This window comes from Heterocephalus glaber, unplaced genomic scaffold, assembly GCF_053883595.1.
Source record: "Heterocephalus glaber isolate CG9 unplaced genomic scaffold, H.glaber_assembly_v1.0 deba00001806, whole genome shotgun sequence".
NCBI classification, from domain to species: domain Eukaryota; kingdom Metazoa; phylum Chordata; class Mammalia; order Rodentia; family Bathyergidae; genus Heterocephalus; species Heterocephalus glaber.
The window spans coordinates 400,649-421,662 of record NW_028258481.1 but is presented as its reverse complement, the minus strand read 5'-3'; the positions used below and the strand labels follow the sequence as shown (position 1 = coordinate 421,662).

At 36.7% G+C, this 21,014-nt stretch overlaps 2 protein-coding genes across 3 annotated transcripts; one reads left to right on the top strand and one right to left on the bottom strand.

Moving 5' to 3' along the window:
- Positions 1-574: 574 nt before the first annotated feature.
- On the top strand, positions 575-1,522 carry LOC147820684 (olfactory receptor 8H1-like). The gene has a single exon (XM_087203712.1). It carries the CDS (start codon positions 575-577, stop codon positions 1,520-1,522), a length of 948 nt encoding a protein of 315 aa, XP_087059838.1.
- Positions 1,523-9,646: 8,124 nt separating this feature from the next.
- Positions 9,647-14,403, bottom strand: LOC147820683 (olfactory receptor 5T9-like). Of its 2 annotated transcripts, XM_087203701.1 has the most exons (2): positions 14,379-14,403; positions 9,647-10,596 (listed from the first exon to the last, which is right to left on the bottom strand). In XM_087203701.1, exons 1-2 carry the CDS (start codon positions 14,383-14,385, stop codon positions 9,647-9,649), a joined length of 957 nt encoding a protein of 318 aa, XP_087059827.1. In that variant the 5' UTR covers positions 14,386-14,403. The 2 variants fall into 2 exon arrangements, with proteins under 2 accessions (XP_087059827.1, XP_087059826.1); XM_087203700.1 differs by lacking the exon at positions 14,379-14,403 and having other exon boundaries at positions 9,647-10,633.
- Between the last annotated feature and the right edge of the window lie 6,611 nt (positions 14,404-21,014).

Below are 21,014 nucleotides of genomic sequence, written 5' to 3'. Positions count from 1 at the left end.
AAGGAAAATATGTGCTGGAAATTAATATTTTTATTTCATATATAATCCTAAATACCCAAAGGGAACTTTATTATTTGTGATTGGTATTACAGGGTATTGGATCAAAAGGACAGTAAGTGATACCTTAAAACTGCTTCCATTACTTTTTACTATATAACATTACTTAGGTTTGCTGAAACAACTATAAACAGAAGTGGAGTCAGGCAGGGTCAGAATTTAATTGCTCTGACTTCTGATAAATTATTTTCTGGACCCTTTTTCCCATCTACAATATGTTGATACTTGTAGCTATGGTATAATATTTTCATGGGTATTTAATGTTTGTGAAGAAAAGCCTGCAAAATAGTATCAGGTCCATTCTAATTTTATAGCATGTATATATTATATTGCATGCTAATATCAATTTACAAGCATGTCTACAATTGGAAATTGAATATTTTCAGTTGCATTTGGTAAAAATTTAATCAATTTCTAGAAAATAATTATAAAAATAGTGGGCCATTTATACAATGATTTTGAAATCATTCCAGATAATAATCAAGTTTGACTTCTCACTAGTTTAAAGCATTGCACCATGAGTAGGTGGAACTCCAGCAGTGTGACTGACTTCATCCTCATGGGGCTGACGGACTCTGCAGAGACACAGCTGGTCCTCTCCGGGCTCTTCCTCCTGATTTACCTGGTCACGGTGCTGGGGAACGCGGGGATGATACTGATCATTCGCCTGGATCCCCAGCTTCACACCCCCATGTACTTTTTTCTCACTCACCTGTCATTTCTCGACCTCAGCTATTCAAGTGTCATCACCCCTAAAACCTTACAGAGCTTACTGACTTCCACCAAGAGCATCTCTTTCCTGGGCTGCTTCACTCAGATATTCTTTTTTGTAGTCTTTGGCACTGCTGAATGTTTTCTTCTCTCCTCTATGGCCTATGATCGCTATGTAGCTATCTGTAACCCTCTGCACTATTCAGTCATTATGTCTACAAGACTGTGCCATGCCCTGCTCGTTGGCTGCTATGTTATTGGCTTTCTGGATGCCACTTTGGGTGCGGTTTCCCATAGCAGACTGCACTTCTGCAATTCTAATGTCATCCAGCATTTTTTCTGTGATGTATCCCCAGTTTTAGCCCTGTCCTGCAGTGACACTTATGAGGCTGAAATCATTGTATACATTTGTGCTGGCTCCAATTTAATGCTGTCCCTCATCACCATATCTGGATCCTATCTGTCCATTCTCTCTACTATCCTGAAAATTAATTCCACTGCAGGAAAGAAAAAAGCCTTCTCCACCTGTGCCTCCCATCTCCTGGGAGTCACCATCTTCTACAGCACTATGATGTTTACTTACCTAAAACCAAAGACGTCCTACTCCTTGGGAAGGGATCAGGTGGCTTCTGTGTTTTACACGATTGTGAGCCCCATGCTGAACCCTCTCATTTACAGTCTCAGAAACAAAGAGGTGAAGCACGCTGCCCTGAGAGCCCTGCAGAAGATAGAGGGCCACAGGCAGTTAAAATAACAGTGAAGTTAAGCATTTACACTGTCTTTTCATTTTCCTTTGGGGGATTTTAGGGTGTCTCTCTGAAAGCAACTGCATCTCTTTGTGCTGCTCAAGTGCCCTTACTTAACTAAGCATGATCTTGGACAGTGCCATGAGCATTATTTTAGAAATTCATACTGAAATTGGAAATCACCAAGTGCATATTAAATCCAGTGTTTTAATACATGTGATTTTAGGGCAACTAATGTGCAAAAGAAAAAAATGTGTGTGCCATTTTTAAAGCTTTCGTACAGTATTCATGCTTTCTCCAGTTTTTGGAAAACTTTATAATATAAAAGAAAGGCATTTTTTCATAGATCATTGTGTTTATAACACAGAGAATAAGGGCAGTTTACTTAGTAACAATGGCTTTCAAATCCAACATTCAAGCATTTGGCTTCTAGATCTGGAAACTTTTTAGTGAGTAACCCTCATTAATTTACCGAAAGTTTATGATGAATCCCCCTCAACTGGACTAGATGTATAATTTCATTATCATCTGATCAGGAGATGGTTGTGAAATTTTTAGGGTGATAAAAGTAAATGTTGCCCATTATTATCAGAAGACTTGAATCCCTAGGATATTTTGGAAAGCAGCTCTACTCACCACTGTACCCCAACACTGATTCCTTATATATCTTAATGCATACCATTTTTGAAGATTATTCCTCCAAGTTTTACAAATTTCTTTTGGTAAATTTAGTTGGCCAACACACAAAAAGCTAACATACAAAATGATAACAGAAAAAAAACAAGAAGTCAGTAGTTCCCCATATTGGATCCATAATAAAGTAAAATATTGAAGTAGAATTAAGTCAGAGGAATGTGATCTATGTTAAAGTTAGAACAATTTGGCAAAAAATGAAAATTATTAAAGAAGAGAGAAATGCAATAGCAATTTTCGACAGTTTTGTACATGTCCTCTTAAATAAATGGTTATTAATAGCTATATTGTTCAATACGGTTTCTGTCATATCCTGTGTAATTGTTTCTGCTTTCTGTAGTCACTTAAAACTTTAACATCTAAGAATCTCTTTGTAATTGAAATCTGCCTGATGAACATGTTCTCAAAATATGGGAAAAACTAAGAGTCCCCCATCGTGTAATAGGTTGAACCTGAAATGCTGTGAATTTACCGAGTTAAAAATCTGCATGCAGTAGCATGTGTTAGGTGTGTGCCTTCGCCCCATGTCTAACCGCAGCTTTCTGAGATGGGACAAGAAGCTTCAGCCCCTGCCCCTTTGTCTGTCTGCTGATTTCTTCATGATTGTGAGAAATTACTGCACAGTGTGCCTCATTTGTTTCACATTTTAATGGTGAAAGTTGCAAAAAAAGGATAAATGATGAATTTAGAATAGGTGGCATTGATTAAAATTAAGTCAAGTAGAGAAGTAAAATATTACTTTTTAAAATATTCTGACTATTCAATCTCTAATTGCAACTTTAAATTTTTCTTTGCTGTTTTAAGGTTATTTTGTAATGTATTGTTTATTTTTCCAGGCAAGTTTTTTATATAAATATTTTGAAAATTATATGGATTGTTTTAATCTCAGAATATAAGAATTATTTGTCGACATTTAAATTAGTTTTCATAAAATTATATTTAATTATTTTGAATGTGTAAAGTTAACTGCAATATCTCCATTTTTAAAATTAGGAATATGTTGAGGTTTTAGCAACTTGCCTATCAATTAGTTTCTTCAAATCTTTTAAAAGGGTACAATATTCTTCCTTTGCTATCTATGTTTTTAGAATCGATCCTTGAAGGGATTCCTAGTTGTTTTTCTTTGCAATGAGAACTAAGATTTAATAAACATGTACTGTTGAATATGCTGTTTGGGTACATCATTCATTATAAGGGTCTCAGTTATTTCATATAGTTATGGGTTCCACTTCCACTCAATTTTATAAGATGTGGTTTTACTTTACTTTCATTTATATGCATTTCTATGATTTAGACAAATTATGCTATCATTTTTCATTGGCAGTGCAATCTATGAGTTTATAGGCAACATTGAAGGCAAAGAAATTCTTAAATTTGAATTAAATTAGCCCTAAGTTATTTTCTTTATGATGTGACCTAGAGAACACTTATATCATGTTATTAAATAAACATAATATAATTGAGTAGCATTTAGAAACATTTAAGCTACATTTGTAATTGCTTAATTATTTTATTATATCACTGCACAGCTCATGTAATGGAAGTTATTTGTCTGAAATAATTCAAGATATTCTGATGGAGTTTAGGGTGCCAGGTCAGAATGCTATATAATGGAAATATCATTTGTAGAAGATCATAATACACCACAGCAAAATGTGAACAACTGTTTTTGCTTTCAAGTGATTCATGTGTAGATAATAATGGAACAATTTTTATACATATATATGCGTAAACATCAGTGCACCTACTTCATAAAACAAACACACTACTGGACATAAAAGAAAAAAATAACAGCACCATAGTTGCAGATGCAGTGCTCCATTTTCACAAATAGATAAACTAAAAAAATGTAAGAAGATACATCACAGCTTATACACGCATTTGAACAAATGGACTTAATAGTCATCTAGACAATGTTCCACAGTACTACAGCAGAATGCACATTATTGTCAGCAGTGTGTGGGCCTTTCTCCACAATACACCGCATAATGGTTCATAAAGGATACTTAAATAAATACAAAAGAATCAAAATCATCTCATTTTTATTATTAGAACATAGTACATTGAAATTAGAATTAAAGCAAAAGAAACCATAGAAATGTTACAAACATCTGGACATTGAATAACATACTCCCCAACAAACTGAAAAGATCATACAGTCTGACCAAGGTATTTTCATCACGGCGATTTAAGAATGGTTCAATATACATGCATCGATAAATACATTACATCACATAAACAGAAGCAAGGTTTGAAACCACATGATGTTCTTAATAGACATAGAAAATACTTTCACAAACTTTAATGTCCCTTCATAAAAAAGATCACCTGAAGAAAAGAGGGATAGAAGAACTGCTCTTTAAATCGAGCAAAGCTAACATCACACAACATAGTGAATGACTAAAGTCAGTTCCTCTAATGTCAGGAATGCGACAGAGGTGTCCTCTCTCAACACTACTGTGAGTCTAGTACTGGAAACTTTCACCAGGATAATTAGGAAAAAGAGAGAAATAAAAGGGCTGCATGTAGGAAAGGAAGAAGACAGATTATCCCTGTTTACCAAACACAGAACCCTTTATATAGAAGACTCTAAAAGTTGTAGCAGAAGTCTTTGAGATCTGATGAAAGTAAATTCAGGAAAATTGCAGGATACAAGCTCAAAATACAATGATCAATAGCTTTCCTCTACACCAATGATGATCCTGCTGAGGAAAAAATAAAGAAAACAATGCTATTCACAGTAGCTTGAAAATGCAAAATAAAATACATAGGAATTGACCTAACCGGGAAAGATTCAGACCTCTAAAAACAAAACTGCAGAAAGAAATTGAATAAGATATCCAAATTTGAAAATATCTCATTGTTCATGGATAGGTAGAAATTACATCATTAAAATGGCTATATTACCATAAGTGATCTGGAATTCAATATGATCCTTATGACAATATCAACACAATTATTCACAAAACTAGAAAATACAAGTAATGATTTCATATGGAAACACAAAAAACCCAGAGCCAAATGAGCAATACCAGGGGAATCACACTTCCTGATCTCAAGTTACACTGCAAAGCCAGAGATACAAAACCCTGCTCTCTATTGTCAGAGTGGATGTGTATGTCAGTGGTACTGAGCAAAAATCACAGGCACACACGCAGGCAGCCTTAGTCCTCTGATTTTGAGAGAGAGGCCAAAACCAAACGATGAAAAAATGACAGCCTCTCTGGTAAATGGTGGTGGAAATACTGGATGTCTAGAAGATTGAAATTAGATCCCTATCTCTTTCCTGTCATCAAAGCAAAATGGATCAAAGTTTACATATGGAGAGAGAGAGAGAGAGATCTGAAAACTTTGAGATTTTTGTGAGAAAATACAGAAGAAATACTCGAAGCCATAGACACATGAAAAGCCTCCTGGAATTGGACGTGATGACACAGGAAATCATGTCAAGAATCAAACAAATGAGACTGCCTCAAATTAAAAATGTTTGGCACAGTAAAATCAACCACCGGAAGAGACCACCTACAGAACAGAAGACTCACTGCTAGCTCCTTTTCCAACAAAAGATAAATGTCTACAATATGGAAATAACTCAGAAAAACTTAAAACCATTCAGACAAAAACAGCAATCAATAAATGAGAACAATCAATAAACTGAGCATAAAATTCTAAAATGGAGATGGAGAAGTGTCCAATGAGTATGAAAAATGTGCAATATCTTCAGAACTTTTGGGGATTCCAAACGGTCCACACCACTCCAGTCAGAATGCATCAATAATACAAAAAACAATGGATATAGGTGAAAAAGACATGGAAATAACCCCTGTTTTATTTTTTCCTTTTTTTTTTTTTAGTACTGGGAATCCAATTCAGGACCTTGCATTTGCGAGGCAGGTGACAGCACCACAGAGCTAAACCTCTGTCCCAGAACCCCTGTTTTTGATAGGAATATAAAGCTATTGTAAAGTTAGGCATACAACTCCTTGATATATTTCTGAAAGACTGGTGACACACACATAGCATGTTTAGAACACTGTGGCTCATGAGTTAAGCAATAGAAACAGCCGAGATGCTCATGAACAGATGGATGGAAAAAGAAAATGCCACACATGTATTTCAGCCATGAAGAAGAAAGAAATGTCATTTGTTGGCATATGTATTGTACTGGACCTCACAAAATTAACAAAATAAGCCATTTCACAAGGTTACATAGCACATGTTTATTTTCATTTGAGCAATTTAGGAAAGGGGAGAGAGAGACAGGAAGAAGAAAAAGGAAGAAGAGGAACAACAGAAGAAGAAGGAGGAGGAGGAGAAGAAGAGGAAGAAGAAGAAAAAGAAGAAGAAGAAGAAGAAGAAGAAGAAGAAGAAGAAGAAGAAGAAGAGGAAGAAGAAGGAGAAAAGAATCTAGGAGATTGATTTCTAGAAACAGGGAAGGTAATCTGGGAACAAAGAGGGTACGGGAGAGGATTGTAATAGGGATAGAAGTAATGAAAATATGTTACACACATAGCAATGTACAGAACAAAGCTCATTCTGTATTAATAATTTGCTCCAAAATTTAAAAAAAAGACTTCCATGACATATGCAATTGCAGAAACAGAGAGCCAAAGACAGGGGTAATTTCTGATGTGGGTCTTAAAGCTCAAGTAAGCATAGACTGCCATGTAGAATCCTCACTGGGCAGAAGGGCTGTGTGGATGACAGTCCTCAGAGGGGGGAAAACCTCACATGCTCTCTCTTTCTGGTTCTCCTTCTCTCTGTGTGGAGAACTTCCTCCCTTTGCTTACAGATCAGAAACCTCCAGAGGGTAAGATGACATACTTTCCCAGAAGTGAGGCCATAGAATCTCCCTGCGGTCAGCTTGTACATAGAAAAGGTGGTAGAAGGCCACATGCTTCTCTAGGTTTAATGGATTGCCTTGGGTGATGGAAGTTTTACTCTGTGTGACTTACCTTTAAGAAGAAGAATTCTAGTTTATAAGAATAGCTTTGAAGGAGAAAGGGGATCAGGAGGTAAGTAGAGGGTGAATAGAGAGCTGATGTGTCTGAGGCCCTTTCTAACTCCTTAATTTCAAAGTCCTCAGCCTGCCAAAGACACATACTTTGTGACACCATGTTCTGATCCCTGATATTTTCAATCTGGATCTTTAACATGTTTTTCATAAAAATTCAGACTTGAGTACTCAATGTACACAGGAGAATTGGGTTAGCAAGTGACAGGTAAACTATGCACCAAGGGACAGATGCATATCTCAGAATGAGAATGAATGCACAGACAAGAACTAACCAAAGCTTATGGAAGAGGACAAGCCCACACAGACAAGTGTAACTCCTTCATTCATGCAGTGTTCATCAGTTATATCTTAACTAAATCCTATGTTCAAGGTACCTTTCCATGCCTGTGGGTACAACTCTGAGGTCAAGCAGACACATTACTGTGATTATGATCATGGCAGTGTCAGCATCTTGGCAGATCTGAACTGCAAGCAAATTTTCATCACCAATAATGATAAAGTAAGCTTATCAAGTGGTCAGACAGGGTAGGTGTACAAAAACAGTGAAAGTCAAAGAGCAATCTTAAAGGGAAAGCTAACTGAGCTATGTGGAATAACATTTTATTATCTTGGGTTGGAAAAGATGCCATTGTTTCACATTCTTTATACTAACTTGGAAAATAACCACAGATGGGCCACTGATTTTTCTGCAACATTGGATTTCCATGATGCTGCTCGAATAGAGGAGAACCTGCAAATATTTTTACAGGTTAACTGAACATCAGTTCTAGATTAATTTGTAAATAATTTTAACCAGGTTGTTTTAGGTATAAATGAGATCATCCTCCTTTTTTTGTGCTCACCTTCTAGTTTCCAAACTACTGTTTCTTTTGCTTCATCTAAGCAACAATACACTGATATTCTAGAAGACAATTAGACCACAACTTTTCCTTAACAATTGTGGGACCCTGGAGTATACGCGAGAAATCTAAAGAATGATTCTGGAATGCTGGAAAGTTTTTAGTATTATGGGGAAGTAAGATTTGGAAATAGTATTGAAGTAGGTTATTCCTTTCTTCCAGAAAAACTCTCTTAAAATGTTATGAACTGACAAATGAATTTAAAGATGCTCTAGTTTGCATGGCTTGATTTTTATCACATAAAATCATGTCTACAATATAGTCAGTGTTATATCTACAAAAACTGTATTTCATCAATATTGGAGATATTTTAAGTATAGCTTCTGCTGCCAAATGTTCCTTGTTCCAATACAGGTGGGAGGATCTACTTTGTACAACTATTCAGAAGAAAATAGAAAATGAAAACAAAAAATATTATTTTGAATCTCAAATGAACATTTAAAATTCATCTCTTGAAGCAAGGTTGCTTTGATTGCTATGTTCTTATGCATTTTTTCTTGCAACATCTCAGGATGATCACACCTTTGATACAAAAATGAGCTAGGTTAAAGAAAAGTATCTACAGTGAATGCCTCTTGCTGTAAAGAAACCTTGAAGCATATATAAATGCAGCAAAATGAAGCCAAAGAAAAAGTGAGTTTAACTAAAATTAGATTGTGTCAGTATTCAAGGCCGTGCTTCTTAGGTGTAAACGTTGTAGACAGAGCACAAATCTAAGGAAATTCCTCATAGATCAGGACAAAGGCATGACTAGGGACTGAGCAAGGACCTGAAACCAAGGGCCAAGGATCCCAGCTTCAAAGTGAGCTGATCTCGGCCTTAGAAAAGCCACATAGAGTAGCCACATAGATTAGTCTCCCAGGAGTAATTGTATTAGGTCTCATTGTCCTGAGGTACCATCTCAGTAAACGTTATTGCAGCATCAGCCTGGATTAAATGAGCTGGATTCAGAGTGGATCATCTGTGATCAGGCAGCAGAAAGGTCAGTCCCCAGTTAAGAAGAAAAATCTAGAGTTTGGACCCAAACAGATCCAAGGCACATACAGGGGCCCAGTGTTATCTGAGTATGTCTGGAAAGGGGGGACAATTCCAGTAGCATTCTGAAAAAGAGGAACTGAAAAATGAGGAATTAAATTCATAGTGGATGTTGGAGAATTATAAGCCATTTAGGGATATTTAAAACAGTACAGTTTTAGGAATCTAAGCACTATTTAGCACTATAAACATCATTTCTAACATTTACTTAAAATCAATTTATACAAAGCCTCACTTAAGCTATATATATATATATATATATATCAATGACTATATAGCACAGATGACTATATAATACATGTGTTTGAATATATATATATATTTGTACATTGATAATACAAGACATTCCTCACCTGCTGTCCGAGAGGGCTAATAAATACTTGGAAATATTTCAGGACTACAATCACTATGAACTAAAAACCTGATTTTCTCTCTAGGTTTGGTTTATGTATATAGACTTAAAGGCAATATTATTTTGGGTTAAAATTCTAAAAATGCACTTTAGTTACACACCAATTTCTCTCAGAGAATCTTCTCATTGCCTCTTTGACATCTTTGTTCCTCAAACTGTAGATGATGGGATTCAGCATGGGAATCACAATGGTGTAAAATATGGACACCACCATGTCATGCTCCAGGATGTAGCTGGAACTTGGTCTCACATACATGAACAGGATTGTCCCGTGATAAATGGACACTCTGGCAAGGTGGGAGTCACACGTGGAAAACACTTTCCTCTTCTCTTTGGCAGAATGCATCCTCAGAATGGCCAACAGGATGAAGCCATAGGAGATGAGGACAATCAGGAGGGTGACCACCTCAATGGCGCCCACACAGTAGAAGAGTAGAAGCTGGTTTGTGTGAGTATCAGAACAGGAGATAGCGAGGAGAGGAGGGATATCACAGGACACATGCCTAATTTCATTGGATCCACAGATGGACAGGCTAAACGTGGCCACAGTATGTACCATGGCATTTAAAGTGCCACCGACATAGGAAGCAGTGATCTGTGCAACATATACTCTGGGTGATATCCTTACTGAATAGAGCAGTGGGTTGTAGATGGCCACATAGCAGTTATAAGCCATTGTTGCCAAAAGAAATGATTCCGTGGTCCCAGAAATACAAAAGAGAAGCATCTGTGTTGCACATGCAGGAAGTGAAATGGTTTTGTCCTTTGTCAGAAAATTGACCAACATTTTGGGGGTGACAACTGTAGAGTAGCAGGCATTCAAGAATGATAGCACACTGAGAAAATAGTACATGGGTTTGTGGAGTCGGATATCACTGATGACCAATGCTATCAGACCCAAATTTCCCACCAAAGAGAAGAGACAGATTGCCAGGAATAGGGAAAACAGGAAGACTTGCAGGTGAAAATCATCTGTGAAACCAGTCAGGATAAACACTGTGACTTCAGTCATGTTCCTCAAAGAAATCACGGGTGACTCCATGTCTTTTGCTGTCTCTGACATTTTAGTTATTATTTCTAAGTTTAAAGGCAATGTGGTAAAAACAGAGTCCACCATTTGAGTTGTGGAGAGGCACAATCCTTGTCGCTGAAAAGATCAGGCAGAGATGAAGAAGTCTGGCCCAAGGGGATTTATTACCCTGTTTAAATTGTTATTCAGTTTCTGGCTGAATGTATCTTATTACCGGAATCTTCCCATTTAATTTGCTGGCTTTCCACTATTGTCTATAAGTTGTTTCCACCTGCTCTCATATTTCCCTGTCTTAAGGTTCACAAAGATTGAATACTTGCCCTGGGTTCCACTCAGAATCCATAGAATGAGTTTCCTTAGTGTTCTCAGCTTTTCATATGGAATAGCCACACTCACAGTATCATGCAAAGTGAGAAAAGCAGTGGGAGGATTATTGAACAGACTTTCTTCATTAGCAAAACATGGAATAAATTAGACTTACATTTCAGTTTGACGACTGGGGTAGCCTGCCTGCCTGAAGCATTTTAGGATTCAAGACAATTGGCTCCCTCCTCAGTGCTTACGGGACAGTGATGGACAGGTTTTATATGACATTAAAATTGCATGTTGATGATATTGTACTCACCAAACCCCAATACTCTTTAAAATGTTGAAAATTAGAATGGCATCTATTTGTCTATGGACAGGGGAAGTATGCAATTAACATTTTCAAAGGCAGTCCTTGTGACCATTTTGATTGAACATGTTTGTGGTAGGTAATGATTAGATTCATCAGGGGGAGTTGGTACTTGTGAACTTCGATGATAATAATTTTCTAGCAAACATTGATGCCTCTGTTCTTTGCTATGGAGAAAACAGCTGGTTTATGAATTAATGAAATATTCTTTGTTCCAGATCATGTCTCAATGTAGCAATTACCTAAATTTCTCTTGGGAACTGGAAGGAGTTGTCTCCAGTTATGCTGGTTTCCAATACTTGATCCAAGATGCTCAAAACACACAACTTTTGGGCAGCTAACAGTTTAAGGAATTACATCCAAAAGCATTTGCCTTCTCTGATTTCACCTTGACAGGTTAACAGGTAAAAATAAAGACCTCAGAATTTTTTAAGAACATGAATAGTCTGGAAAAGCAAAAGAAATCAGGCCCTCAGTTCTCAAAATATGAAAACACAGTTTATTAGGCATATTACTAACAATGAGTTCAAAAACAGAAAACGCTCTACAGCAGCTGCCATGCTATCATTCATCAAAGGGTGAGAATTGTGTGTATTTTATCCCATGGAATCGGCACAGCACCTCCAAAACAACTTACTCAGCAGCATTGGATTGATGAGAAAGCTGCGGCCCAGGCACACACAGAATGGGACAGAGTCACACAGTCAGTCACGGAGCCATGGTTCAAGCCCAGGTTTTGACCCCTACTTGCGGTATTTTCACTTCACCATTCTACACACTCCCTGAGGTAAGCTGACATTCAGAAACCATCCCCTAGAAACAGCAGAAAATCACACTTGCTCGTACTTAAATTCATTTACAAGACTATCAAGGTTAGAGAAGACTATGAAATTCTAAAAAGTAAGCTGAACAGCCTCTTATATCAATTTTCTAACTGGGATATAAATGTAAAATTTAAATCTTTTAATAGGAAAAAAATCCAAAAATTTCATGCAACCAATTCCTCAGGTAGGCATTTTAAATCAATTTAATATGGTCTACATTTTGTCACTTGTACCAATTACACATATGATTCTTTATTTCTATTCCCTTCTTCTGACCAGTCTCTTTTCTCAGCACAGTGGAGGTGAGCTGTATGGGCAGAAGCCACCCCTGCCCCCTGCCCCATTGAAATGAGAAGACAAGTAAACAAGTTTCAAAACCAGACTTCCAGGTCACCTAAACAACCCCAAAGGGAAATGAGATGGAACACCATGATACTCAACCACCTGGACTCCCTGAACTGGCAACAAAAAAGGATCTGGAAAAAGTGAAATCAGAAATAATTTCTCAGATAACAATAGAGATTGTGCCTATAGTGCAAGACATGATTAATAAATCTAGAGAGGACACAGATAAAAAATAGAGGAGCTGAGGAACATGATGGAATCCCAACATAGGAAACAAAGGGAATCCATAAAAGAGATACAAAGAGATTTCCAGGAGATTAAAAACTCCATTGAAGGGCCGGGGATTTAGCTCAGTGGTTTCGCTGCTTGTTGTGCAAGTGCAAGGAGCCAAGCTCAATCCCTGGTACCAAAAAGAAAAGAAAAGAAAAGAAAAAAACTCCATTAAAAGTCTATGGAGCAGAATGAACCAATGTGAGGATAGCATTTCAGATATAGAAGATAAGATTAAAATTAGTGACCAGGAAAAGAAAAATTGCTTTCAAATTGTAAGGGTCCATGAGAAATCAATCCTGCAGCTGCTAGATGATGCAAAGAAGGATAACATAAGACTGATTGGAGTCAATGAAGAAACAGGAGAGAGTGCAGATGACATAAAAATCTGTTCACAGAAGTGATGGCAGAAAACTTCCCAAGCAGGGAAAAAGAACTTGACATACAGATAAGTGAGGCATATAGGACTCCAAGTAGCTATGATAAAAAAAAAATCTACACATAGGCATATAATAGTTATGATTAAGTCGTGCGGAACACGCCGAATCAGCCCGCTGCAGACAGGTAGGTCTGCGGACGCCATAGCAACATCACCAGTTGCGTGGAATGTGCCAGATCAGCCCATGCCCCGGCAGCAATCCACTGGACACCCCCCACCCCTGCTCCTCTGTACAGCCACCTGGTTCCACACTACAAAGATGCAGAGGACACCAGACCACCAGACCACTGTACTGAGTAAGTTGGAGACATCTTCACCTCCTATCAGGACCAGGACTATCTTCAGGGGAAGGGCAGCTGGAACCTGCAATACAACTCTGCAGAGTTCAACCCTATGGGAGGACAGGGAGCTCAACTTGGGACTTGCAGCCAGAAATCTGCCTGAAGCTCATGGGTCTGTGACTAGCTTGCTGAGACTCATTGACTTATATCTGCACACTGCAACTGACATTGTCTATTGTGACAGCAGAGACATAGCTTGAAAGAGGCCCTTCATCTTCATGGTTATTTTTTATTCCCAAAATGAGTTTTATTATTTTGGTTTTTTCCTCTTTTCTTTTCTTTTGCTCCTCTTATCTTTAATTTTTTTCCCTACTCTTTGCAAATATTTGTTTTTCTCTCCTTTTTTCTCTTTTCTTTTCTTCTTTCTGTTCTCTTTCCTTTCTCTCTCTCTTACACTCACTCTCTTGTTCTCCCACATTGTTTGTCTTTCCTTTTTGTCCCTTTTTTTGGTCCTCAGTCAGAAGTCTTCTTCATTTTCCTATTATTCTCTTTTTCCTTCTAACCTGTGTCCTCTGACCACACTGCTAACCTTCCCCTATCCTTCTTCCCATCTATCCCTCCCTCCCCAACCCCTTCTAACTCCCCATCCCAAAGGGTAAAGTTGTTATATTGAAGAGTTTATTCACTATATGTTGAGTTGGTCCTCGATCTTGATTTAAGTCACACAGTTAAAGGTGATAGATTAATAACTACCACAAATTGTCATTCTTTAAGAGGTATTTGATGTTACGGTGTTGCTGATTGTATGACTTGGGTTAAGGTGTCATGATTGATCTAAACAGTTTTCCTTCCTGGTATAAGGAAAATGAGATAGCCTCAGAGTCATTATAGACTCAAAACCTAAAGACCAGCTATATCCAGTAGACACCTCTGAGAAGCAGTCATTCCATGAGGGTTTTAAATAGATCAACAAAGATACTTACAATAAACAACTTCATAATATCAACCCAGGAACTAAACCCGGGACAGTACCAAAAACAAAAATGAGAAGGCATTTAAGCAAGTCACAAACCCAGACTTCCACCCCACAAAAGGCAATTTCTGGGGGAAATGAGGTGCAGAACTCTGATAATCAACCACCTGAACACTCTGAACTGATAGCACAGGAAATAACAAACCAGATGAATGAGGCTCTAGAAAAATTCAAAGCAGAAATAATCTCCTAGATATCCACAGAAATGGTGGGCACGGTGATGGACATGATTAGAGGATCTAGAACAGAAATAGATAAAAAAATAGATGAGCTCAGAAACATGCTGGAAGCCATGAATACCCAACATAAGAAAGAAATGGAATCCATGAAACAGATTCAAACAGGTATTCAGGAGATCAAAAACTCCATTGAAAGTATCCACAGCAGATTAAGGGAATATGTAGATAGAATAGGATGCCCACTATCACCACTCCTGTTCAATATAGTTCTGGAAACCTTAGCCACAGCAATTAGAAAAGAGAAAGACATAAAAGGAATGAAGATGGGAAAAGAAAAAGTTAAACTGTCATTATTTGCTGAGGATAGGATACTTTACATAGAAGACTCAAAAAACTCTGCCAAAAGACTTCTAGACTTAATTGACAGATTCAGTAGAGTAGCCCGATAGAAGGTCAACACCCAAAAAACAATAGCCTTCTTGTACACAAATAACAGACTCACTGAGAGAGAAATTAGAGAAACAATTCCTTTTACAATAGCATCCAACAAAATGAAATATGTAGGAATAAATCTAACAAAGGAAGCAAAAGACCTCTACACTGAAAACTACAGCACTCTGGAAAAAAGAGATTGAAGAGGACACAAGAAACTGGAAAGACATCCCTTTCTCCTGGGTAGGAAGAACCAATATAGTGAAAATGGCCATACTTCCAAAACTACTATATAGATTCAATGCAATGCCAATTGAAATTCCAACAATATACTTCACAGAACTAGAGAAAACAATCCAAAAATTCATTTGGAACCATAAGAGACCTAGAATAGCTAAAGCAATTCTAGGCAACAGAGACATGGCTGGGGGTATCACAATCCCCAACTTGAAACTATACTACAAAGCTACTGTGATAAAATCAGCATGGTACTGGCAAAGGAACAGACCTGAGCATCAGTGGAATAGATTAGAAGATGCAGAATCAACTCCAGACATACTCAGCCACCTCAACTTTGACAAAGGAGCCAATCACCATCATTGGAGGAAAGATAGCCTATTTAATAAAGAGTGTTGGAAAAACTGAATTTCAACCTGCCAAAGATTGAAACTAGACCCATACCTATCACCATGCACTAAACTAAGATCAAAGTGGATTAAAGAGCTAAATATTAAGACAGAAACACTGAACTTGCTGGAAGATAGGTTAGATAGAACTCTTGAAGTCATTGGCATAGGAAAAGACTTCATGAACAAAGCCTCAGCAGCATCGGAACTAGCAGAAAGAATCAACAACTGGGATCTCATCTTATTAAAAAAGCTTCTGCACTGCAAAAGGAACCACCAACAGAGCTAACAGACAACCTACAATGTGGGAAAAAAATTTTAGCAGCTGTACCTCAGACAAAGGACTACTATCTAGAATATATAAAGAATTGAAAAAAATCAGACCCCCCAAATTCAAAGACCCAATTCAAAAGTGGGCATCTGAAATGAACAGACATTTCTCAGACAAGGAAGTAAAAGCACAAACAAATATATGAAAAAATGTTCAGCATCATTGGTCATTCGAGAGATGCAGATGAAAACAACCCTGAGATTCCACCTCACCCCAGAAAGAATGGCTGTTATCAAGAAATCAACCAATAACAAATGCTGGCAGGGGTGTGGGGAGAAAGGATCCCTTCTCCATTGTTGGTGGGAGTGCAGACTGGTGCAACCACTGTGGAAGTCAGTATGGAGATACCTCAAAGAACTAGGACTAGAGGTCCCATTTGACCCAGCTATTCCCCTGCTGGGTATCTTCCCAAAAGAATTAAAAGAATCATCCCACAGTGATATATGTGCACCAATGTTTAGAGCAGCACAGTTTGTAATAGCTAAAGCTTGGAAGCAGCCCAAGTGTCCATCAACTGGAAACTGGATAAAGAAAATGTGGTTTTTTAATAAAATGGAGTACTACTCAGCCATGAAGGATGAAAAACTAGAGTCATTTTTAGCTAAATGGATGCATATCGAGGCCATACTCTTAAGTGAAATAAATAGGTCACACATGTGTAAATACCAAATAGTTTCAGTAGTGTGAGAAACTGATAGTGTAAACAAGGGTTACAATGATTAAAATGAATAATTGATATTTTGAAAGAGGAAAAAAGATCCAAAGATGAGAGTGAAGGGAGGGGAAGGGGAAAGGAAAAGAGGGAAAGGAAAAAATATGAGAAAAGAAAAAAAAATGGAAATGAAATCTATGTAAATAGGGAAGGATGGAGGGGGGAGAAGGGTGCACAGGTAATGGGGAAAAAAATAAGAACCAAGATATATCACGTACAGGTACAAACACCCAATGATAAAAGTAAATGAAGTGCATACCTAAAATGTACCAATAAAAGAACTAAAAGAAAAAAAAATAGTTATGATTCCAGAAACCCAACTGAAGAACTAAATTCTGCAAGTAGTTAGAGAAAAGAAACAAATCACATAGAAAAGAAAGCCCATCAGAATCACAGCAGGCTTCTCAATGCAAACCCTCAAGGCAAGAAGAGCTTGGAGTGATGTATTTCAAGCCCTAAAGGAAAACAGCCTCCAACCCAGATTGATGTACCCTGCAAAACTATCTTTCAAAGTTGATGGAGAAATAAGACACTTTCATGACAAAGAGCACCTTAGGAAATTCATGAATACCAAACCAACACTCCAAAAAATTTTAGACAATATCCTAGCAAAAGACAATGAGGATCACATCCCCAGAAAGCCGAGTAGAATGAATCTGTAGGGCTTGACAAGAATTTAAATGCAAAGGGGGAGGATCCAACAAACAGAAAAAATCATGACAATGATAAGTTAATATGTATGAATTATAACCATCAATGTTAATGGTCTCAATTCACTAATCAAAAGAAATAGACTGGCAGAATGGTCAAGAAGCAAGATCCAACAATGTGCTGCATACAAGAAACACATTTAATTTAAAAAGAAACTCATAGTCTGAAAGTTAAAGAGTGGAAAACAATACTCCATGTGACAGGAACCTGAAAAAAAAGCAGGAGTAGCTATCCTCTTTACAGATTAAGAGGATTTCAAACAAAAATCTAAAACACTCTGGTCCCAAGAATTTCAGATAAGGGATAGTGAACTTTTATATACAAATCTATTGTGAACCTGTGCTTTCATTCCTCCCAAGTAAAATTTAAGAACGAGACTGTTGGCTCTTAACAGTAATACAAGAAATTTCTATGTTGTTTTCCAAAATGGTTTTATCATTTTACATTCACATTAGCAGTATTAGAAAGTTTTAACTGGTTCACACCTAAGCTGGCATTAGTTCTTTTAAAACTTTTAACTTCATCTCCCTAATGAGTGTATAATTCAATCTTGTTATTGCACTGATTAGTATTTTTCTGATTCTAGAGTTGCACACCTTTCCTTGTGCTGTACTGGCTTTTTATCATCTTTTGTGTCTACTTTTCAATTGGGTTGTCCATTAATGAGCTGTAAGATTTCTTTATATACTCTGACCATAGGTTATATGCATTATAAATATGGTCTGTTTAAGGACTACTTTTCATTTTCTTAATGATGTCATTTAAAGTTCTAAATTTTGATGGAATCTCATTTATCAATTTTTTCCTTTTATACATCATGTTTTTTATATCCTAGGAAATTCTTCCCTTCCCTAAATTCATAATCATTTTCCCTTATAATTTTTTCTTAAAGTTTTACAGTTTCAGCCTTTCATATTTAGGTTCATACATCCTTTCAAGTTATTTTTATGTATGGAAATAAAGGGTTGAGATTAACTTTTTATGTATGGATACTGGGGGTTCTAGTGCCATTTGCTGAAAACACTATGTTTTCCTCTGCTCTTGAACTGAGTTTATGTTCTATAAAATGTTAATGTTAAATAATGTTTCAAAACTCAGTGGACCATATATGTGTGGTTCTATTTGCAGATTCTCTGTTTTCTTCCAATGATCTATATGTCTTTCCTTACACCAACATTGCCTTGATTACTGTAGCTTTAGAGGAAATCTTAAAATTAGGTAGTAAATGTCTTCCAACACTGTTTTTTTTTCTTTTTACTTTTCTAGGTCCTTTGTACTCTTACATAACTTTTAAATTTCAATATCCAATTCTTCATTTATAGCAAGTATACAAAGACCTGAATGTTTATATATACCTTGTGTTTTCTAATCCTGCTAAATTCAAATACAAGTTGTAGGGGCTTCTACAGATTTCTTAGTATTTTCTCCATAGATGTTCATTTCATCTACATATAAAAATTTTACTTCTACCTTGCCAATTCTATCCTAATTGTGTCATTTGATTGCAAGACTGTTTTGATTGGGTCTGTGTTTCAAAGTTTAATGGACAGATGAAGAGTAGGCATATCTGCCCTTGTTCCTCACCTTAAGGAGAAAGCATTGTATCTTCTCCATTCATATAAGGCATTCTCACTGGAAGTACAGAGTACATGTCTTTAATCTGTTGAGAAGTTTCTGTTCTACTTCTAGTCTCCTGATAGCTTTTACCATGAACAGCTGTAGAATTTAGTCCAATACTTTTTCTCCAACTAGTGACAGGATCATATGGCTTTTTCCTTTCCTCTGTTTAAATGATGACTTTTTGGGGTGGATCTTTCAATGCTGAACCAACACTGCCATCCCTATAATAAAACCACTTTCTACATCCTGCCAGATCTGACTTCCAATAGTTTGTTTTGTTAAACAAATTTCTATCTATGTTCATACTTTTTCCTTTTATTATCTTTATCCAGTTTTAGGATTAGCACAATGTTGAGTTTCTCAAATGAGGGGAGAAGTGTTCCTTCTTTATTCTGCTTTAAATGTTTGATATAATTTGTCAGTTGAAATGTATATGAGCCTGTTGTCATATAGGTAGGTTTTCAAGCTAGGAATATACTTACTTTAATAGGTGTTATTCAAATTTTATATTTCCTCCAGAGTTAGTTTCATTAATTTGTCTTCCAAGGTACTTCTTAGAAGTTGTCAAATTTATTTCAAAAAGATTTTTGTAATATTCTTTCTATATCCTTTTAAATTCTGTAAAATCTGTGGTAATGTCTTCTAGATCTTGATATTGTAACTTAAAAAATGTATAATTGATATTGTGTAATAGGAAGAAAAGGTCTAAAGGAGCAGCGAAAGTGGGAATGTAGGGGGAAGGAAAAAAGGGAAAAGAAAAAATATGAGAAAACGAAAAAAATGGAAACAAAGTCTTTGCAAATAGGGAAGGGTGGAGGGGGTGAAGGGAGGGCAGGGGAAGGGGAAAAAAATAAGAACCAAGATACTTATGTAATGGTACAAGATCCCAATAATGAATGTAACTATATTTTATACCTAAAATGTACCAATAAACTTAATGGGCAAAAAAAAAAAAATCATACGATCTCCTACTCCTCTGATGCAATGCTTAAAATTCAGAATGCGGTAAACAACAAATGCAGGCGAGGTTGTGTAGCACCGGGCAGGCTCACTCGGGGCAGTGGAAATGCTGGGGACACGGCCACCTGAGCACTCATCCTGAAAGTTTCTTTCCAAGTGAAATACACTTTTACTAAAAAGCCAGCCAGCACACATACACCTTGTTACAGATCCAAAGGAGCTGAAAACGTATTTCTACACAAAATTCTGCACATTCATGCTCACAGCAGCTTTGTTTCTATTTGCCGATATTTGGAAGCAACCACGAAAGCCTTCAGAGAGGGATTAGATTCATAAACTTTGGACTGAAGAAATGTGATATCAAGATCTGCCAAGAAATGCAGGAAGTTTTAATGTGTATATTTCAGGGAAGTAACCAATGAATAAACATTAGCAAATAAATATAAGTAAAAGTACATTTACAAAATGGAAGACTCACCAACGGTTAAGAGTTAAAAATTATAGTTAGATACCAAAGTTTTGCTAAGTGGAAGACAAAAAATTCACAATGTTTCCTCCAATGCGCTGGCATTTGTATCTCATTGTGGACATGGCAGCAGTATAACAATGAAAAATGCAATACACTGACAAGTATAATTTTTAAGTGACAAAAGCAGAGGGCAAAAGAAACTGATCCAATACAAACTAGAAGCTTGAGACGTTTTTAGGATGTTAGAAATAATTTATAAGTTGATTTACTTGTGTAGGTGTACGTGTTTATCAAAATTCTTATGTGACATTTAAAGACCATGATTGTTTTGAATTTAAGATTCCAAACCCTGATTTTGAAAACAACTCACTGACTTCTATGTTTATTATTACTCTGAAGGACATTACTTTTGCAGGGGTGCCTGTGACTAGAAGATAAATAAAGAAGTTTAGTGGGAGAACTGGGGACATTCTGACTCTTTATCTAGGTATTTTTCACAAGCTTGT